Genomic DNA, 19,771 nt, shown 5'->3' with positions numbered 1-19,771 from the left:
CCACTTGGGAGCAGCTGACATGAAAGTGAAAAGTCCCATCATCACCTCACAGACGGAATAGATAAAAAAGAAAACAGGGAAAGCAGATATGGGAGTCCGAGAATGAAAGTTCAAACCGACGTCTCCAGGCTGTGCACAGGGCTGTCCGAGCGGGAGGCCACGATTTGCACCTGGCTGTGCTCCACTGCATTGTTGTTTTTGTTGGCATATGGAGTGACCTCATCATCTGACGGGAGCACCTTACCCCCAGACTTAAAAACCTTGTCAAGGTTTCCTTCCTCTTGCTCGTCCAGGAGTGGTGTTCGTGGTGGCAACTCCTCATCTATGAAGAACTCAGGGTGGGTCATGAAGTTGTGGATGGAGTTTTGGTTCCCGGGTTTCTGAATGCTTTCGTGGAGGGAACTATGGAATGCTTTGACCACTTTGATCTACACGAGGGGAAGGAAAAGGAGGAGGAGAAAGACGAGAAGTGAGAATCGGCTAGCAAAACAAGGAACTGGTGGTTGGAGGAGAGAAGCAAAACCCAAACTACAAAACATGACTGCTCAGCAACCAAGACCAAACATGTGAGGAGAGATCACGGGCACTAGAAACATCACATGGTTCAGATTTCAAGCACTGGGGTGGGGTGAGGTGAGAGATGGCAAACAACTAGCATGTTTCAAAAGCTGCGTTCAAAAAAAGTAGAAAACCCAAAGCAAAGTTAGCATTCCCAGACAATCCACTCTTACAATGAAACAGAAAACAAAAAGATTCATTAGTTCTTTTCGATGGAGGGCAAGGACATTGGAACTAGGTGCAAATTAACAGCCAAACTTAAAAGATGATACAGACGTGTAAATTTCTGTGTTGAGGCCAAACATTTTGTGAATGTGAAATGAAAAAATGATACATTGAAGTTTAGTTATCTGTTTAAAACCCTCAAAGAGCCAACATATACCAATCTGCACATAATACATGTTGGGTGACAAGTGACCACAGATACCGTGCAGCCAGGCAGACAAACCGATCTTCATTTGTGTCAGCAGCATGCAGGAAGTCAAAACTCTTCGATTTAATAATTTGCCATTTCAGTCAGGAGACATGCACGTATCACACCCCACAAACTCTACTGTATCCCCTCCCCTCCAAAAAAGCAGAACTCCACTCCTTCAGTCCCTCCCCTAGAAGATGAGATAAAACACAAGTGTCAAAAATGCCTTTTCCTGCCTACAGAGAGAAGACCTGGCTCTCACAACTCAAGTTCATGTCCACGCCTCTGACAGCAACTGTGCCAATCATGCCGCCTTCTCCAGCTGTTTCCAAATTGTGCACAGGAACACGATCTTATGTGGCAAAGGGAAAGGAAGGGACCAAGAAGTGAAACCTAATCCAGGAGGCAGCACTATAAACAAATGGCCTTTCTGATGGGGTGGATAAAGGGGATGCAGGAAAGGAAACAATTGGCAGTTTTACTGGGCAAAGAAAAACGCATTGCCCTGTGTCAAAATCTTTGTTCTATTGCACAAAAAAGGAAGGATCTCGGTCAATTCAGAGTCAAGAGGAAAAAAGTGACAGTAATTGGTCCCTGCAAATAGCCTTTGCTTATCTGAAGGCACCAGCTCTCTTGGCAGCTCTGCTTTTCTGAATTGTAGATCTCTCTGAGGTGTGGCTTAGAACCTGGGGTGGTAGATCTGGGGTGGGGGAGAGGGTTGGATCCCCACGAAGTTGGAGAGAGAGGCCAGGGAAAAGTAAGTGGTTGTAGGACAGTTTTAGTTGTTGGGAGGTGACCAATCCTAGTCTTGTTCAAAAATTCTTCCCTCGGGCCGGCCCAGTGGCGCACTGGAGAGTGCGCCGCTTGGGAGTGAGGCGGCGCTCCCACCGAGGGTTCGGATCCCATGTGGAGACCGGTTCCCGCTCACTGGTTGAGCGCGGTACGGGCGCAACACCGAGGGTTGCAATCCCATTACCGGTCCCCGGTGCGGGCGCGACGCCGAGGGTTGCGATCCCGTTGCCGGTCAGCAAAAAAGAAAGAGGAGAAATTGTAGAGGTGGGAGGGGACAGAGGGTCCCCGGTGCGGGCGCGACGCCGAGGGTTGTGATCCCGTTGCCGGTCAGCAAAAAAGAAAGAGGAGAAATTGTAGAGGTGGGAGGGGACAGAGAGGGGTGATGCATGTTGGGATAGAGCACTTCTTTCATTCCTCTGCTGTTTAAGCAAAAAAATACGTTCCTGGAAAAGAGGCAAGAGTGTGGAGACAGCAGAGCACAGAGAGAGCCCAATAAACTGGTGGGCTTGCCTGTCCCAGTGCTTCCTGCCCCTGTCTAGACCTTCGCAAACACTGTGCATGGAAGGTTCGCCATCAGTCCTGTTGGCCCCTCCTCTTTGGAGAAGACTGTACTTCTGCTCACTGAGGCTTTTCTTACCCTGCCTCACTCCACCACACCTGCAGACCCTCCCAGGACTGAGGGTGCTCAGAGCTTAGATGGCAGAAGAGTCCTTGCCACTCAGTAGTATTGGCTCAACCCCTCAGCTAAGAGTCATGGAACCTGGGCACACACTCACCATGCTGAACGGAAAGTGAGGACCCCCTTTTCCATCCTTCTATGCTTCCTACTGACCGTGTTATGGCTGAATTTTGCCTGTCATGTTGCTTTTGCTCCAGATCTACATGAGATCAGATGGAATGAGGCTCTGTTTGGTTTTCAGGAGGTCCCAATTTTCACTGATCTACATCCAGTCTTAGAGGGAGGTAGGGTAAGAGGAGCCCAAACCCAATGCCTTCTCCCTTGGGACAGATATACTGACCAAGGGATAGAGCCAAAGCTATCCCACCTCCTGCAGGAGTGGTAATATAGCCCACACTTTTCATCTGCTCCTGAGATCTCAAAATTTTTAATGAGCACTACAGGAGAGCAGGTGCCTTGATACCATCCGTTTATCATCTTTGATATCAGTGATTTTCAAACATCCTGCTTCTATTTTTTAAAAATGATCGAATACTTTATAGAAACAATTATACAGGAAGTTCACTTTAGAATTTTTAAAAATTGGGGTTGGAGTGAGGGTCTGGAGTCCTGTTTTCTGATTTTTTCCTCTTACCTGTTGGAGTGACCAATGATACTTTTACAGGTGAAGAATGAGGGAAATAAAAGTGAATCAGGGATGGGTAGATGGACAAAATAGGGAAACCTTCTTTGGGGGATCAAGGAACAGTCATCCAGCTAGACTGCAGGACTTCTGGAATCTAAAGGGAAACCAGCTGTAAGGGAAGCCCAGGTAAAGGGTCAGAGAGCCAGGCTGCACCACCTGGCCTGGTGGGTAGAGAGAGGGGTTAAGGGGTAGAGGGCATGGGGCTGTGCCAGAATGCTCCTCAGAGAACACACGCTGGTGAACAATCACACAGTGTACCACCACCAATCCACCCCAAGGGCTGGCATCTTCCCTTCTTGGAGCATGGTGCCTGGTGTGCGAACAGTGTATGCGGACGAGATGGGGCTAGTGAGGTGAGTGCGGCGAAAGCTTCGAGCACTCTCTACTCGGCCAATCAGCCCTTCACTGGTCATCATTTCTCAAAACCTCTGGGAAATGTTTCTTCTGGGGCCCCTCCCCTACAGGTGAAAGTGGCTGATTGAAGGGCAACTCTTTTTCATGACTCAGGAGCCCTGACCAGCCTTGACCTTAGATGAGGTTTAAATGCTAAAGGCTACTCTCCAGAGCTCAATGAGTGTGTGGATGAAGACTCCATTTCTTAGCTGGAATGCTGTCGTTTTCTGCTCCCTTTTCAGAAACCAGAAGAAAAGAAAGATTAGGGCCTCCCTATAGAGGGAAATCTTAGAGATCTATCTAATGCAGGTTGGACAAATAGTTTCATTCATTTGGAGATTTGGAATGGGAAAGAGAGTTTTAAAACAAATGACTATAACTTCTGGACCTCCCAGTGTGAAGGCACAGCTGGAGAAAGAGCAGGGGTAGCCTGCCTCTCCTCTGATCTTCTATTCTAGCCTTTGAGGGTTTGGGGCATACCCTCTACCAGTTCCTCTACAGGAGCCCACTGGGCTCTGTCTTCTGCCACCATCGAACCACTGGGACATCTGACATTAACACTTCCTACCAGAGAGGGATGATTAAGAATAGAAGCTAGTTAGAAGGGGAGAGAAAAACTAGAAGAAAAAAGGAATTAAGAGAGGAATATGGAAGGACTAGAGTGAGAGGCTCTTGGATACTTGCAGGGTAAGACTTATCTAGTTCTTTCTTGCCTGCCTTTGGGCCTGAAGAAACAGTATGCATCTACATCAACCCCAACTTCAAATCTCACACCAGACCACTTAACAAGTGGCTAAAAGGAAAAAACAAATCTGAGTCTGGTCACCTGCCCAGCTCATCACCATGTGAACCACAGACAGTGTAACTGCTCTTTCTCCACTCTCCCGTTGCAGAATTGGAGAGCGGGGCTGGGCGTGGGGAAGGAATGCACGGACTGAATGCTCACCGTATGTTTCATACAGAGAAAATCCTTCCCCACCAAATACCTTAACAGGACTGTCAGCAAAGAGCTGGCTGCCTTCTCTCTCCTCTCTGTGTCCCATTTGGGGAAGGTAAAATGACCAGGAATAGGAAGTCATAAGCATTAGCAAGAATGCAACAACCCACCAATGGGAACACCAGATCCTAGGTGGAGAGCTGACAGCATCCCTACGAAAGGTGGGCTGAGAAAGGGGAGGGGGGTCTTCTTTTTTTCTTTTTCTTTTTTTTTTTTGTCCTTTTTGAGACCGGCCGCACCGCGCTCAGCCAGTGAGTGCTGTGAGCGCACCGGTCATCCCTATATAGGATCCGAACCCGCGGCGGGAGCGCTGCTGCACTCCCAGCGCTGCACTCTCCCGAGTGCACCATGGGCTCGGCCCAGGGAGGGGGGTCTTAAAAGTTTGTGTGCGAAATAAGATACAAAGGGCTATTGATGCAATGATCAATCTAGAGAAAAGGAGAAGCAAAAGAAGAGTTGTTCTTCAGAAACTCCTAAAAAAATTTTTAGTAAATGAAGAAAAAGTAAGTTATTTTGACACTTTCATATATTTCTCCTACCCAGATGTGAATTAATTGATTCTTAAGCCAGAGTTTGGATTAAAGACCCTGCAAAGCAAAATCACAGGGATGCTCAGCCCTGTATATTTCAACTGAACTACCTTTTTTTCTTCACATCCAGCTACAACTTTTATGCTAATATTGTCAGCTAATAATACAGTGGTAGCCAAAAGGACTATTATTAGTGATAAAGTTCAATATTGGCTTAACTGTGACAGGTCCACAGGTTAGAACCCATGGGCACAGTAGCTCCCTTCATACCTTCCTTTAGGAGATCCCACAGTCGCTCCCCACCTAGTGAAGTTCAATATTGGCTTAACTGTGACAGGTCCACTGGTTAGAACCCTTGGGCACAGTAGCTCCCTTCATACCTTCCTTTAGGAGATCCCACAGTCGCTCCCCACCTAGTAAAGAGAGTTCCTGCGTGTTCATTCAGCCTAACCTCATGTCTAAGCTTAGAAAGTAGAGTTTAGACTCAAAGCAGCAGGAGGAGAGGAGAGCAACCACATACCCAAACAAAGCAGACAACAACAGCAGCAGCAAAAAACTAGGCAAAGCAAAGCAAAACAGAACAGAAAAACTCAAGAAAAGGAAGAAACAAGCAACACAGAGGAACAATCAGAAGACAGGATTATTGTCTTTAAAATGGTTAAGTTTAATACCTTTTCAACATTTAAAAAAATAAATAAATAAAAGGGCGCACAGCCTGGCTTGAGAGTGGGATTTTTGTCTTTTCTTCCCTTAAGTCAAAAGATCAAAGGGAAAAGCCAAAAGGGAAAGATAACCACGGTTGGTTAAAGTGGATGCTACGTGCTCTCTTGTGGTCATTTTAGCAAATCATGCATCACAATAGACTATCACTCACTGCCCATGGTAGGAGATGAAACAGCAGCAGCAACAGAAGTGGTGGGGGGAGATCTGACTGGTGCAACTGCTACATAGGACGAGCTAGGAGCAAGTTTTACATCATGGTGGTGACCCATGTTCTGTCGCCTTAGGACTCCCTTAAAAGAGGCTCCCGTCTGGAATGTGTTAATTACGTCGATCTGCAAAGAATCAGAGAGTGAGACAGCTTTGCTCCACAGTCAGAGAGAAGTGAAGAAAGAGGAAGGGAGGGTCACGGAGGGTTGGAGAAGATGGATGGAAGTAGCTGGGAAAGGGAGACAGGAGATGGAAGGCAGGAGAGAGTCCCTCACGCACAAAGCAATCGTAAGGAGAACGGGAAGTGGGGGGGAAACGTTAATCATACATCACACTTCATTTAAGGAACAATTTGCCATGGAGTCCAAACACCCATCCAGAATCCAATTTTATCTTCCCTTTTAATCTTTGGTGGATGTTTTAGGTGTACAGGCGTCGAAGAGTATTTAAGATTTAACAGCACTTCCTCCACCCCATTACTCCTAACAGCTAGACAGAGACTAGCAGCATATTCACTATTTTGACCTGTAGTTTTAAAAAAAAATCCATGCAATTTAAGATACTAAGTAAAATGCAAAGTACATATTATTGAATTTCAAGGCTTGGGAACCTCTAAACCAATTAAACTATCTACTTTGCAGATTTTCCAGGAAAATAACTCGTGTTTAGAGAAAAAACACAGGCAGTGTAGTAGCCCATACATAGGTAGCCATGGTGGAAAGGCCCCTGCTTATCCTCTTCTGGGTATCTTCTCTGAGATACCCTCTCCCTGGGCTAATGGGGACAGGACTCCTAAGAATGGAGCTTGGGAATCCAGTGGCCAGGTCCAGCAGAGAGAATGCCACTAGCTGCATTGACGCATTGGAGATCCTGAAATGTGTGGCAGAAATGCTGTGAATAACTCAGCAGTTAGACTGAGGGAGGGGAGGAAGTTTTTGGTTGTTGTTGGTGGTGAACAGCTGCAGTTCTAGGCAACCCAAGCATTCTCTGGTTTGTAGGGTGCTTCTCAGAGACAGAGGCAATTAGTGCTGTTCGTTTTCCAACAATGGTCTTGACCTGGGGCTTCAATCAAATCTATCGGACTTATCCCTGACCTCTAAGTAATAAGGAACACATCAAAAGGAATTCCCTTTGTCCTTCATGGATCTGGTAGAATAATCCCAGAAATAATCTCAGAACTACCCACCCCCGTAATACCAAGGGTTAGTCTATCAAGAGTGCAGGAAAGGTGCCGATAGCATTGATCTGACTTTCTTGCCCCGGGAGAGAAAATGAGGAAGCAGGCACCTTGTGAGTCAGACAGTTGCTCATACTGATAAAAATTCCTGAGAAGCCATGAAATGTTTAGGGTTAGTTTCTGGATGCAGATCAAAGTTTGAGCAAAAGCACCATCCCTTCCTCACATTATAGTTTTCAGTTCCAGTGGACTGAGGAGCCTGAACCCACAGGAGGAAAGAGTTACACTCCAGAAGGGTTCTAGCTCCACAGAAGAGGGGTTGTAGATACTTTCCACAGTGCTTATTAGGGATACAAGGTCCCAACCTCCACAATAAAAAACTGGATCCCAGGTTGACCTTCCCAAGATTCTAGCCTTTTAGTTTCCCACACTTTTGATTTCTAGTGGCTTTAGCTTCCTAAAAACTAAAGAGAAAAGGAGAAGGGAGGAATAGCCTAGAACCAGTAATCACAGTGCTTATTAGGGATACAAGGTCCCAACCTCCACAATAAAAAACTGGATCCCAGGTTGACCTTCCCAAGATTCTAGCCTTTAAGTTTCCCACACTTTTGATTTCTAGCGGCTTTAGCTTCCTAAAAACTAAAGAGAAAAGGAGAAGGGAGGAATAGCCTAGAACCAGTAAGGGGAAATCCCAACCAGGACTGGATAATAGCTTGGCAACACCTCCCACCCCCGAGGGTTGCAATCAGAATAACGAGGATCAACAATCAGATGGCAGGGGATTTTGTTAGAATCCTACCAGAGCTGAAGTGTTGATGCCAGGAGTGGGCCTCAGGTACCTGTGATGTACATTAGCACAGTCAGCCTCATTTGTTTAGAGTCAGGTGCACACTGGAATGGCATGGATTTGGTCATTGTGGAATCTTTAACAGGTTACCTTTGGTGCTTAGGTATAGGCTTTTATGCCATTCCTGCCCAACTGCCTCATGCTCCAGCAGGGAGAGGTAGTACACCTAAAGCTACTGTAGGCAGTGGAACCAGACAGATAGGTGCATAGTCGAGGGAATGAAAATTGGTAGCGGAGGGGAAGGAAGACCCCTGAACCTCAGTCCCCCCAGGAGAGAAGACTGGCAAGGAGCGAGAAGGCATTAGAATGAGGGAATCCTGGCTAGGAAAAAAATCACATAGTAGAATAGGAGGCAGGCGACCCTGAAGGGAAGAAAAGCAAAGACAGGTTATTTTTGAAAAGAGCAGACCCAAAATAAAGCACTGGGGGCTTCAGAGACGGGAGCCAAAGGCGCCAGGTTCTATGGGTACTTGGTGGACTCAGCAGCCTGGGGGATGGGGTGGGGTAGGAGTGGGCATGGGCACTCTGGACACAAGGCAGTTTGTGCAGGTCCTGCTGGAATTTCCCTTTCTGAGAAAAGGAACTGGGGAGAAGGGAAAGGAACTGCAAGGTTCCCTACCTAGCCCTTCTTTTCCACTTTTCCATCTGTGGTCTCACCCATGGGAAATAAGTTCCTACCAGGTAAGTAGTTTAGAATATTCATTTCATCTGTTTTCCCTATCACTAAAGGGGAGGGGTTGACTGCGGAACTTTCTAAACCATCTGCAAGGCCGATGTGAGAGAGTAAAACTTATTTTTGGGATCTCCAGCCAGTCAGCAGAGAGAAACAGGTCTGTTCTCGGGAGAGCACCCCAGAGACTTTGGAACTTACAGTTTCTTGATGTGGGAAATCTCAGGATTATAACATAAAGGTATGTTGGGGTGAGAGCAGGGAAAGATGGAATTATCAATGCCTAGAACTGCCCATGCACCCAGTAGAAGGGAGTTATACCTGTTGCATTGAAGGTGGGGGAAAAAGTTACTGCAGAGGACTTAACAGCAGATTCTATCCCATTTCAGAAATTGCAAGAAGGAAAAAGGTTTGAAGAAATTACAGCTTCTTCCTTGTCAGGAAGCGAGTCTGAATTCTGCAAAAGATACTCAGGCATTGGGAGACTTTTGTCATTTATGTACACTTAACCATCAGATTCCCCACCACGGCCTTAAATTTTCAGTGGGGAAGATATAAGAGGGTTTCCTTTACAAAGATCCCTCCAGATAACCATAATGGCTGGGTGAGGGCATTACACTGAATGTCTGCTGGGGATGTTGGCACAGAGATGTCGCCTAACGCCTTCCTGCTGAAGGGTAGGGAAAGACTCTGCCCTCCCACCCTGAGGTCAGGTCTAGTGTTTGCAAGAGAACTTGGCAGGAAGCTTGCCACCTGACAGAGGGCCGGAGAGTGGGCGTTAGAACCAACCCAAAGCTAGAGGACTATACTAATAGTGTCCCGTGGTCTAGGTCCTTTGACCACTCTCCTCTCGGAGGAGCCCACACAGATACCTCTGCTCCTGTCTGTCCCAAAGCTGGGGAGCTATGGCCGCCCATGAGTAGTGAGCCTCAGAAAGGGGAGAGATGCTGGCCACCAAGAACTGTTGCCCTCCCGTCGCCTCCCAAGGTGGGGAGGTTTCTTTTCCTAGAGTGAGGGAAGGCCACTATCAGAGTACCTGAGTCTGGATACGGTTCAGGCCCCGGAACCAGAGGATCTGGCCTCGGCGCAGCTCCATTTCTGCATGGTCAATCTCATCCAGGCCCTCGGCATCCTTGGTGATCTCCTCTTTGGTGGTGCCATGCCCAGCCTCCTTCAGGAACTTCAGGGATTGGGTGGGTATTGCAGAGATTACCTGAGGACGGGCACAGGGAGAGGGGAGACAGCAGAAGCAGAGTGAGAAGAGCTGTCAATCGGCTCCCACGGGTCAGGCCCCTGGGTGGGTTATTCTTGTCCTGTCACTCTTCCCACCGGGACAGCAGTGGGGAGAGGCATCAGTCTGTTCAGGCGACATTCGCCAAGTGCCCCGAACTGTCAAACTCTCAGGAAGGTTCTCTGTATTTATGGATGTACAAAAGAGAATTTATATTTCAGTAATCTACCAGCCATTTGCCTACCTATATACTGCATTTTCCTCTTTCTGTCTCGGTTCTTCCTTTCCATTTTTCTATCTGGCTTTTAAGGAAAACAGAACTGTAATGCATGGTACACAGCAGGGAAGCACAGAGACCAGCAGCTGGAGGAAAACAGTCTGGGGAGAAGAAGTTCACATTGAAAGTGTACGGGCAAAGGGCAGAGAAGGGGGTTGGAAGCGAATGACCCCCTTCTTGGTTACCATATGCAAAGCAGCTCTTGTGTTATAAAGCTATAGTGAAAGGATACTAAAAGTTTTCTTGGGCTTGGGGTGAGGAAGTAGGTAGGACAGGCCATGAAAGAAGGGACACATGAGTATTATCAGAAGAGGTGGAGCAGTAGGGTGGGCTTGCAATTCAAAATAAATGACTTGGCATCTTGGCACCTATCAGTCACTTCTCCTTTACAAACAAGAGCAGTAGACAGGGCTCAGGTGGGAAAGAGGGACTGTTTGGACGGTCCAATATGGAGCCACGTGTTTTGAAATGGGCAGAATGTCAAAGCTCTGCTTTTGGGTATTGGAAGGAGCCGCTGTGATACAGAAGAAAGGCTGTTATCTGGTATCGAGGTCTCACAGCCATGTGCGAGACCAGACCCAGAAGATAGTTTCAAATGACAGGTGAAACAACCAAGCCTCACTCAAGTGCAAACTGCTCTAGGAAACCACTGGGAAATCAACTTCATCCAACAGGAGAGGGTGGAGGGAACTGGGTTAGGAATTGGGATTAGGGCTAGTCAGGGAGGCATCTAGGAGATGTGAAAGAAACAACTAGCAGGTCCAAGTGGGAAGGCCCACAGCTCTGGGGAGGGCTCTTTGGGGCCAGTTATGGCAAAGCCTCCATTACACAGGTGGCTGGTCACTAACAGATGATCAGCAGAGAACCGGGGTTTGCAAAGAGAGGTACAGCCCAGGCCAGAGCTGAGGACAAGGGAGACTGGAAAAGTGGTATTATGGAAGGAATGAAACTCTTACCAGACATGACGATATTACTATAATTAACAGTAACATTTACTTAGTACTTACAAGGTACTAGACATTGTTTTAAGTCTTTTCTGTCTAGTAACCAATTTACTGATTAACAACGATCAACAACGGCCCTGTTATCCTAAGTCGAGGATACCGAGGCACACAGTGCTTAAGTAACTTGCCCAAGGTGATTCAGCTTGTAGAAAGGAAAGCCAGGATTCAAACCCAGACAGTCATCCCCAGAGTCCATGCTCTGAACCATATGCTACACTGCTTCTCTAGCGATCTTGTAAATCTGAATTTATCTGTCTCAGGTCAGAGGCAGGCATTCAACCCAGAGAAAGCCATGGTAAGAAACAGAAGAGGCTGGGGAGCCCTGAATCATGTTACAGCAGCAGCCCACAGCCAGACTGCTGCTTCGTAGAATAAAGACACGTGCTTTGTAAACTCTTCTAAGACCCTTCATGTTTTTTTGCAAAATTTCTCTGAAAAGTTCGACTCCTATTTCAGAGAAGCTAAGGGATTTGCCTGCCTCCAGGCACAGTTAGAGAAGAGATCTGAAGCCTCTGGAGTGGCGGGCCCTGATCATTCCACCTTGGGACCCTATGAGACAGAAAGAACTTTAAAACTTGGGTGGAAGGAGGACAGGGGAAGATGAAGACAAGCAGCAGGGGCGGCTCCACAGTTGCCTGTTCCATCTCATGAGAGGAGAGGTCTGCAGGTGGTGTGAATGCATGGGGAGGGCGTGCCAGTACTCACCTGGCCCCACAGAAGTTCTCCAATGCCAATGAAGAGACACCACAACCACTGGGACAGGCTGAGTTTTGTACAACTGAAGGGTGTTCCCCCAAATTCCACAATGAGAACCTAAAACAGAGAAAGGGGCAGCTCACCATCAGGGAGGTGAGTCACAGGGAAGGCCACCAAAGCTACATCACACCCCTGTCCCAGGATCCTAGTGGTACAAATCCCAATTTGCTTACTGGAGAAGAGGAAAGAAGAAATTAAAAAGAGGAGAAGGGGAGAAGGGGAGACACACCAACAGAGCACTCTGCTGGGGAGACAGACACAGTTTCTATGACTATGACTAATGTAAGATCCGGGAAAGCGAGGGCAGCTGGTGGCTCCTTGTGATTAAAGTGAGTGGGTGACAGAGAGAGAGCACAGCGATGGAGAAGAGGAACTGAGGATGGGGGCGAATGAGGGAGGTACTCTGCTGAGGGACAGGGCAGGAGCTCTTTTGTCATGTGACAATCTCATACTCTCTTGTATGCACAGATGTTTTACTGTACCTCTGATTAGGGCAAGGAGGAAGGGGACCGACACTTTTACCACCAGAGCAGCCATGCCCTTGACCCTAGTTCCCACAGGAGGAGCCCAAGCCAGGCTTCTATGTCAACTGCATCACTTCCCTTTCTCTCTGAATTGTGCATCATTTTCTACCACGAGCCCTTTCAGAACAAAGGGACAGGAACACAGAGAGAGCCCGTACTACGTGTTCACACACATTTCATGTATGCTGCAGGAGGCGTGGAAAGGGGCTAAGAGAGAGTGACCCTTCTCTTGGTCCCTTTGTGAAATTTCTGTGTATTTAGAAAGATCTGAAAATATTCTACAAGTCTTTATTTGCAATCAACATGCTGCCTTGCACTGCAGCATGTGACACACTGGGCTCCAGTTCTAGAACAATGTATAAATGGAAGCAAACTGGGAACCCCAAAGTGTTCAACCCACAGCCGCACTCCCTATTACTCTCTTACTTTTCTTCCTGGATACTTAGGGAATCCTGACCCCCAGTTTCTGGCCTTCATCCTCCCAGACCTTCTACCCCAACTCCGGATAGAATCTCACCTGGCCGACAAATGTGCCCAAGACTACAGAGCAGAAGATGAGGTTCTGGTAGATGCCTGCAAAGACATTCCTCTCTCCATGGATCTTTCGGGAGTTAATTTCATTGAAGAGCTGCATCAGCACGAAGGTGTTGAAAACAATGGTATAGTGCTGGCTGGGTGGTGAATGTAGAGGTACCTTCCTCCCACTATCAATGTCGAAGAATTTCTCACCTAGTGTGGAGAGAGAAGCATTGGAGGGTGAGTGTGGTCTGCACTAGGAGTCAGAACACCTTGGTACGGCCATGCTGGTGGCTTGTGGCCGATGTCCATTCTAACTGGTCAGTATCGGAGCTATACTAGTTATCAAATATCTTAAATGTTAGCCCTGGTCTCAATATCTGACCCTCTTGCAGTGTACACTGGAGTCATGTAGACATAGGCTTGAATTTTAATGCTACTATTTACTCATTATGTGACCTAAGCTTGAGTTGTCTCATCTTTAAAAAAGGGATAACAAAGTCACCCTTGTGAAATTCTTAAGAGAAGTACATAAAATAGGATAATGCACCATGCAGTGGGGACACAGGAAGCTGCTGTTATTCCTGGTCTGTGCTCCGCTTGCTCCCACGTTACCTTCCTTCCTCAGGCCATTGCCTGCCTCCGTCTCCATCCAGCGCCCCAACCACTATCCCACGCCCACCCCACCCCCACCTGTGTGGCTCACCGGCAAAGACAAGGAAAAAGATGACAGTGAGCTGATAGACCGAGTGGCCCAAGATGTTCTTCATCATAGTACGTGAGATCAGGGGCTTATTTCGGCCATAGGGGCGACGCTTCAACAGAGAATTCGTAGGGGGCTCGGTGGCCAGGGCCAGTGAAGCAAAAGTGTCCATGATTAGATTAACCCACAACATCTGCACAGCCTTCAATGGGGAATCCTGGTGGGAAGAAGCAGCAATCCTTTTAGCCTTCCTGAGAAACCACCCCCACCTCACTCACCAGCCGTACCTTTGCCTTTGAGATGGCTTAGCTCCCACTACCCACCTTATTAGCTGAGTGGCCTTGAGAAAGTCACTTAACCTCTTTAGACTTCAGGTTCCTCACCCGTGAAATGGGGATAACAATATCAACATTGCAAGTTTGTTTTTAAAGAAAAGATAGTAAATACAAGTGCTCATTACAGTGGCTGATGCATAAGTGCTAAATTAACGGCAGGTAAATTATCATTATTCCACATAAGCAGATGGCATCAGTGGACCTAGCAGAGCTTTATCCTGCCCCAACATCACTGGGAAAACCCTTGTCCTTATTCTCAGTAGACACACTGTGTCGCCTACCCTGTGTTCCTTAGTCCCTGCCTCACCCACCCGCCCCATCTTAGCCCGGCCCACACCCACTTCACCTGAGTGATACAGGCTCCAGTGAAAGCCACGATCACAGCCACCACATTGACAGTGAGCTGGAACTGCAGGAACTTGGAGATGCTGTCATAGACGTTTCGTCCCCACATCACTGCCTTCACGATGCTGGTGAAGTTGTCGTCCGTTAGAATGATGTCTGATGCCTCCTTTGCTACATCCGTGCCTGCAATACCCTGACGTGAGATGGGGACGGAGAAAGGTGAGGAGCTGGATAAAGCACAGCTTACCTGCATTCCGACCCCAGAGTCCACTTCCTGACCTCCGAGAAGCTTCAGAGCTATGTGTAAACACTAGAGGGCACATTAGCCACACAAAAGAAAATGAGGAGAAAGCGTGTCACTGTCACCCTAGAGAAAAGAGGGCCGGGGCCTCATGCCACTGCCTTACTCCTGAACTTCAGACTGGGAATTACTCATCTTTGATATCTCTTCCTCCCTCCCGTCCCATTCCCCCTACCTTGGAAACTGAAAGATAGGGAACAAATCTTATCTATTCCACTACCAAATTCTATTTCTTTTGCCACTGCCAGTATCTTACTTAAGTCCTTGTCCCCCGCACCTTTAAAAAACCCTACATTTTGTCCTAGGATTAGTAGTCCGGCAGCACAGTTCAGGTGTTCTTTCCTTGTTCAAAATCCTGTCATGGGGGAGCCACTAAAGGTTTCTAAACAGACACATCAATGATTGAAAGCTGTGCTTTCAAAGTAGTAAACTTTCCAGCCTGGCAGTCCATGCCCCCAACAAGTGGGCCCTGATTCATTTTCCAACCTGCCATTATGTAATCTTTCTGCTCAAAACCTACCAGTGTATAACACCAAGGGCAAGGGTTTGGTTCCCCATACCAGCCAGCTGCCAAAAAAACCCCAAACCAAAACCAAGGCCAATCCTACTGGTTTATTCACAATCCCCTGCATCTTGCATTCACTTCTAGAGCCTAGGCTTCTAGTCAAACCATTTCCCCAACCCGAGACATCCTTTTTCCCCATCTCTTGGAAGCCTGTCTATCTTTACAGTCCCATTCAATTAAACCCTAATTGCTTTGCAAAGCTGTCCCTAACATTCCTAGCCCATAGTTCTATTCTGCATCTTGCAACTCCTATAACCCGCAGAGGAACCTTATTCTTTAATTTGCTGTGTACTAGTAGATTAATTGTTCTCTTTACTCAGAAGTATTATTTTCTATCCAGATTGTAACAAATGGGTCTCCATTAGATAAACTATACCACTGAGTTCCCCATCAAAAAGTTCCTTAAGTGGGTGTGATAGAGTGGTGAGGGAAAGCATTTGAGTAGAGATGTTACTGTAGAGAGAGTATCCCTAAGGACATCTGATTGCAGACAGAGGGAACAGCAAGGGCAGTGAATCAAGGAAGAGAAAGGAGGCCAGCATGACTGAAGCAGTCTGAGTAAGGAGAAAGACAGTCGTAGGAAATACAGTCAACGGAGCCAGTTAGCTCAGTTAGTTAGAGTGCGGTGCTGACAACACCAAGGTCAAGGGTTTGGATCCCCATACTGGCCAGCTGCCAAAAAAACAAAAAAACAAAAAAAAAAAAGGAAGAAGAAGAAAAGAAAGAAAGAAAAAAAAAGATTAGTGGAGACAAAGAAAGAAAAAATTCCTTAACTCAGCCACACAATGCCACACAATATACCGTAAAACAAAATGAGGAATATGGCTATATTATTACAAGTATGGAACAATCCCCAGTGGTGTTAAGTGAAAAAAAGCAAGGTGAAAGAAAAAAAGAGTGTACAGTAGGGTGTCATTTATCTAAGGCGGTGGGATATAAATATATTACACATTTGATTTTATATATATATATATATATATTTTTTTTTTGTCTTTTTGTCTTTTTCCGTGTCCGGCAACGGATCGCAACCCTCAGTGTCGCCCCCGTACCGGACCGGGACCGGCAACGGGATCACAACCCTCGGTGTTGCTCCCGCACCTCGCTCAGCCAGTGAGCGGGAACCGGTCTGTATGTGGGATCCGAACCCTCGGGCGGGAGCGCCGCCGCGCTTCCCAAGCGGCGCACTGTAGCAGTGCGCCACCGGGCCGGCCCTTGCTTATATTTTTAAAAAGCAAAAAGATAAACTAAAAACTAAAGAAAAAAGTTACCTGTGGGGTTAAGAGGGAAGCAACAGGGCGAAGGTAACAGGGACAGAAGCCAGATTTCCATGAATATACCTTGTTTGGTATATCTGACTTTAGAACCATGTAACTATTTTATGCAAATAGAAAACAAAATTAAATTTAAGAAGCAATCTCTAAAATGAAAAGTGAAATGATAGAAACGAACTGGTACAGCCAGTTGGTAGATAAATACACAAAAGAAAATGTTCCAAACGACTTTAAAACATACTAATTTGATGGTATATTCCTAGGATATACCTACGGATAAAAAGGATTACAAGAAAAATGTTTAACTGTCTTTAGTAGACTAATTGTATTATTATTATTAATATTATTATTTTGAAACTATTACATATATTTTAGGATAAAGCAAATGATAATTATGTTAATGCCATTAGGAATCAAAAGTTTTAGCTTTAGAGATACAAATGTATAATTAGGGAAGTCAAATAAAATTGGAAACAGAAATTGGGAAGTTAGAATTCTGTAATTCTAAATTTGAATGGGAAATACGAATATGAGCTCATAAATTATTTTATCTTTAAAACAAACACAAAAACAAAAGTAAGATAAAAGAGCATATTTCTTAGCTTTGTTCATTGAAAAGGCCCCAAAACAATAATCTATGCAGTAGCAAGGAACATCCTTGCACTCCGATTGTGTTCTCTAAATACCATTTCTCATTAAAATGAAGGACTCCTTGGAGAAATGGACGATTACAGATCTAGGACAAGAAATGTGCACAATGTCTCTGGAACATCTTATCATGCAAGAAACCAAGGCAGCTAGGAAAGACAACTGAAATTCTATCAAGAGGACTCAGCAACATTGAAGAGGCTTCTCCTGGCTAATGATGAGTCAGTTTGAACATCAAAATAATAATAAGGGCAATGGATTGAAACACATTAAATATACTTAAGTCTGTGAGTTTGTAATGGTACTTTAAAAAATAAACAACTCATTTAGTCACGTTTGGAGGATCCTATAAAGTCAACTCATTATTTCGGAAACTGGTAAGTAAAGGAAAAAAATCAAGCATTTAACCTGCTTCTCATATAGGAAGTGAACCTCAGAGTAACCACATAACAGATAAGGGGAAATCTTTTTTTACAGAAGTAGTCAAGTTAATAAATAAAGAAAATTAGAATACCATCATTTTGCAGCTCCTACTGAAAGAAGGGATCTGGAATCTGATTGCTTCTAGAACCAACTACTTGTTTATAGGAAATATAGGGACAAAAGAACACTATGTTAAAGGACACTATGTGAATCCACACTTGAATAGTCTACATAGCAATTAACCCGGTTCCTTCAAAACTAAATAGCTAGGAAAAAAAAGATGGAAGAGTACTGTACAGGAAAGAGTTAACACAGCCCGCCTGAGACTGCGATCCTTAGAAAGGCCTGCTTGCAAGGTTGGCCCTTGTCCAGCATCTGGGAACTTGGCTCTCCGAATGCTCCCAGTCGACAACTGACGAGGGTGGTTCACTGTGCCTTAAAACACTATGGTTTGTATAAACACCTGCTTTCCTTCTGTGAGTCTGGAATTTTGTTATGTGCTAGGCAGAAGGAGCCTATGTGACCAGCCCCAATGAAAACCTTGGTGCCAAATCTGTTGTGGGTTTTCCTGGGCAGAAACATGACACACGTATGGCTGCATTTTCATAAACAGGGGAAGGATGAGCTCTGTACGTGCATCCTCCTGGGAGGGAGAGCATGAGGAAGACAAGTGGAATCAGCCAGACTCTGCCAGTGTCTTTTTCTCTTACGATCAGACTGTATCCTTACTATATTGCTGGAATAAATCTTAGCCATGAGTACAACTATATGCTGAGTCCTGTGAGTCCTTCTAGTGAATCCATGAATATAAGTATAGTCTTGGGGACCCCTGACACAGGTGACTGTATCCTTACTATATTGCTGGAATAAATCTTAGCCATGAGTACAACTATATGCTGAGCCTGTGAGTCCTTCTAGTGAATCCATGAATATAAGTATAGTCTTGGGGACCCCTGACACAGGGATCCTACATGACCAGTGGTTCTCAAACTTTAGGGTGCATCACAATCACTGAGAGGACTTCTTAAAACATGGGTTGCTGGGCCCCAACTGCAGACTTTCTGATTCAGTAGGTCTGGGGTGTGGACTGACAGTCTGCATTTCTACAGGTTTCCAGGTGCTGCTGGTATAGCTGGAAGGAGAAGCACACTTCAAGAGCCACTGTTACAGATTAAGGGACTTAAGAGATGTATTAAGAAATTGCAGAGGGCCGGCCCGTGGCTCACTCGGTAGAGTGCGGTGCTGATAACACCAAGGCCGTGGGTTCGGATCCTATATAAATGGCCGGTTTGCTCACTGGCTGAGCGTCGTGCTGACAACACCGAGCCAAGGGTTGAGATCCCCTTACCGGTCATCTTTTAAAAAAAAAAAAAGAAATTGCAGGGCTGGCCTGTGGCTCACTTGGGAGAGCGTGGTGCTGATAACACCAAGTCAAGGGTTAAGATCTCCTTACCAGTCATCTTTAAAAAAAAAAAAACAAATAAACAAAAAAAATTGCAATGAATAAAGCTTATCTGGATTCTGATTTGGAAAAATAAGCTATTAAAAAATATTTATGAGTCAATTGGGGAAATGTGAACACTGACGAGATATTTGATAATAATAAGGAATCAATTTTATTATGAGATAATGGTATTACGATCCTTTTAGACATATTTTATTGATACGTATCATTTAGAGACAGGAATTAAAATTTTTATGAATGAAACCACAGGATGTCTTGGATTTGCTTCAAAATAATTCAGCTGGAGGTGGGGGAAGCTGGTGAGGGGGTCGGTGGAACAAGACTGGCCATGGGTTGATAATTGTTGACACTGTGTGACATGTACATGGGGATTCATTACACAATTCCCCCTACTTTTGCATACTCTTGAAATTTCCTAGAATAAAAGCTTTTTTTTTTTTTTTTAAAAAAAGAGAGCCCTCTAAAGATAATTTCTTGAACATCCTTCCACTGCTTAAAAACCACCAAGAGTTCAATCTGTAAGAGTACTTCAAAAAGTTTGTGGAAAAATTGAATTAAAAGATAATATGAATCCTTCCATGAACTTTTTGGAGACCCCTTGTATACGGGAGACTTACAATCATAAGCTACCTGAGGGTGAGGAAGTCCTTTGTAATTTGGCTGCTTCTAAACCTCCCTGAAGATCAGAAACAAACTGCTCTGCCTGCTAAAAATAAAAAACCCAAACATTTTTT

General features: G+C 45.6%; 1 protein-coding gene across 4 annotated transcripts in view; it reads right to left on the bottom strand.

The window, feature by feature from the left end:
• Positions 1-7: 7 nt before the first annotated feature.
• The window catches only part of ATP2B4 (ATPase, Ca++ transporting, plasma membrane 4), a 95,896-nt gene continuing 76,132 nt past the window's right edge, over positions 8-19,771 (bottom strand). The window contains exons 16-22 of one of the 4 annotated variants that reach the window (XM_008584245.1): positions 14,366-14,557; positions 13,688-13,901; positions 12,983-13,194; positions 11,891-11,998; positions 9,710-9,886; positions 5,997-6,104; positions 8-428 (exon numbers count right to left, since the gene is read on the bottom strand). In XM_008584245.1, the coding sequence (XP_008582467.1) occupies positions 111-428; positions 5,997-6,104; positions 9,710-9,886; positions 11,891-11,998; positions 12,983-13,194; positions 13,688-13,901; positions 14,366-14,557 (1,329 nt within the window). In that variant the 3' untranslated portion in view covers positions 8-110. Of the gene's footprint in view, positions 429-5,692; positions 6,105-9,709; positions 9,887-11,890; positions 11,999-12,982; positions 13,195-13,687; positions 13,902-14,365; positions 14,558-19,771 lie in introns of those variants that run through there. The other 3 variants (XM_008584243.1, XM_008584242.1, XM_008584244.1) reach the window with 3 other exon arrangements.

Source organism: Galeopterus variegatus, unplaced genomic scaffold, assembly GCF_000696425.1.
Source record: "Galeopterus variegatus unplaced genomic scaffold, G_variegatus-3.0.2 Scaffold3189, whole genome shotgun sequence".
Lineage (NCBI taxonomy): Eukaryota > Metazoa > Chordata > Mammalia > Dermoptera > Cynocephalidae > Galeopterus > Galeopterus variegatus.
This window is presented reverse-complemented; position numbering and strand designations above follow the sequence as displayed.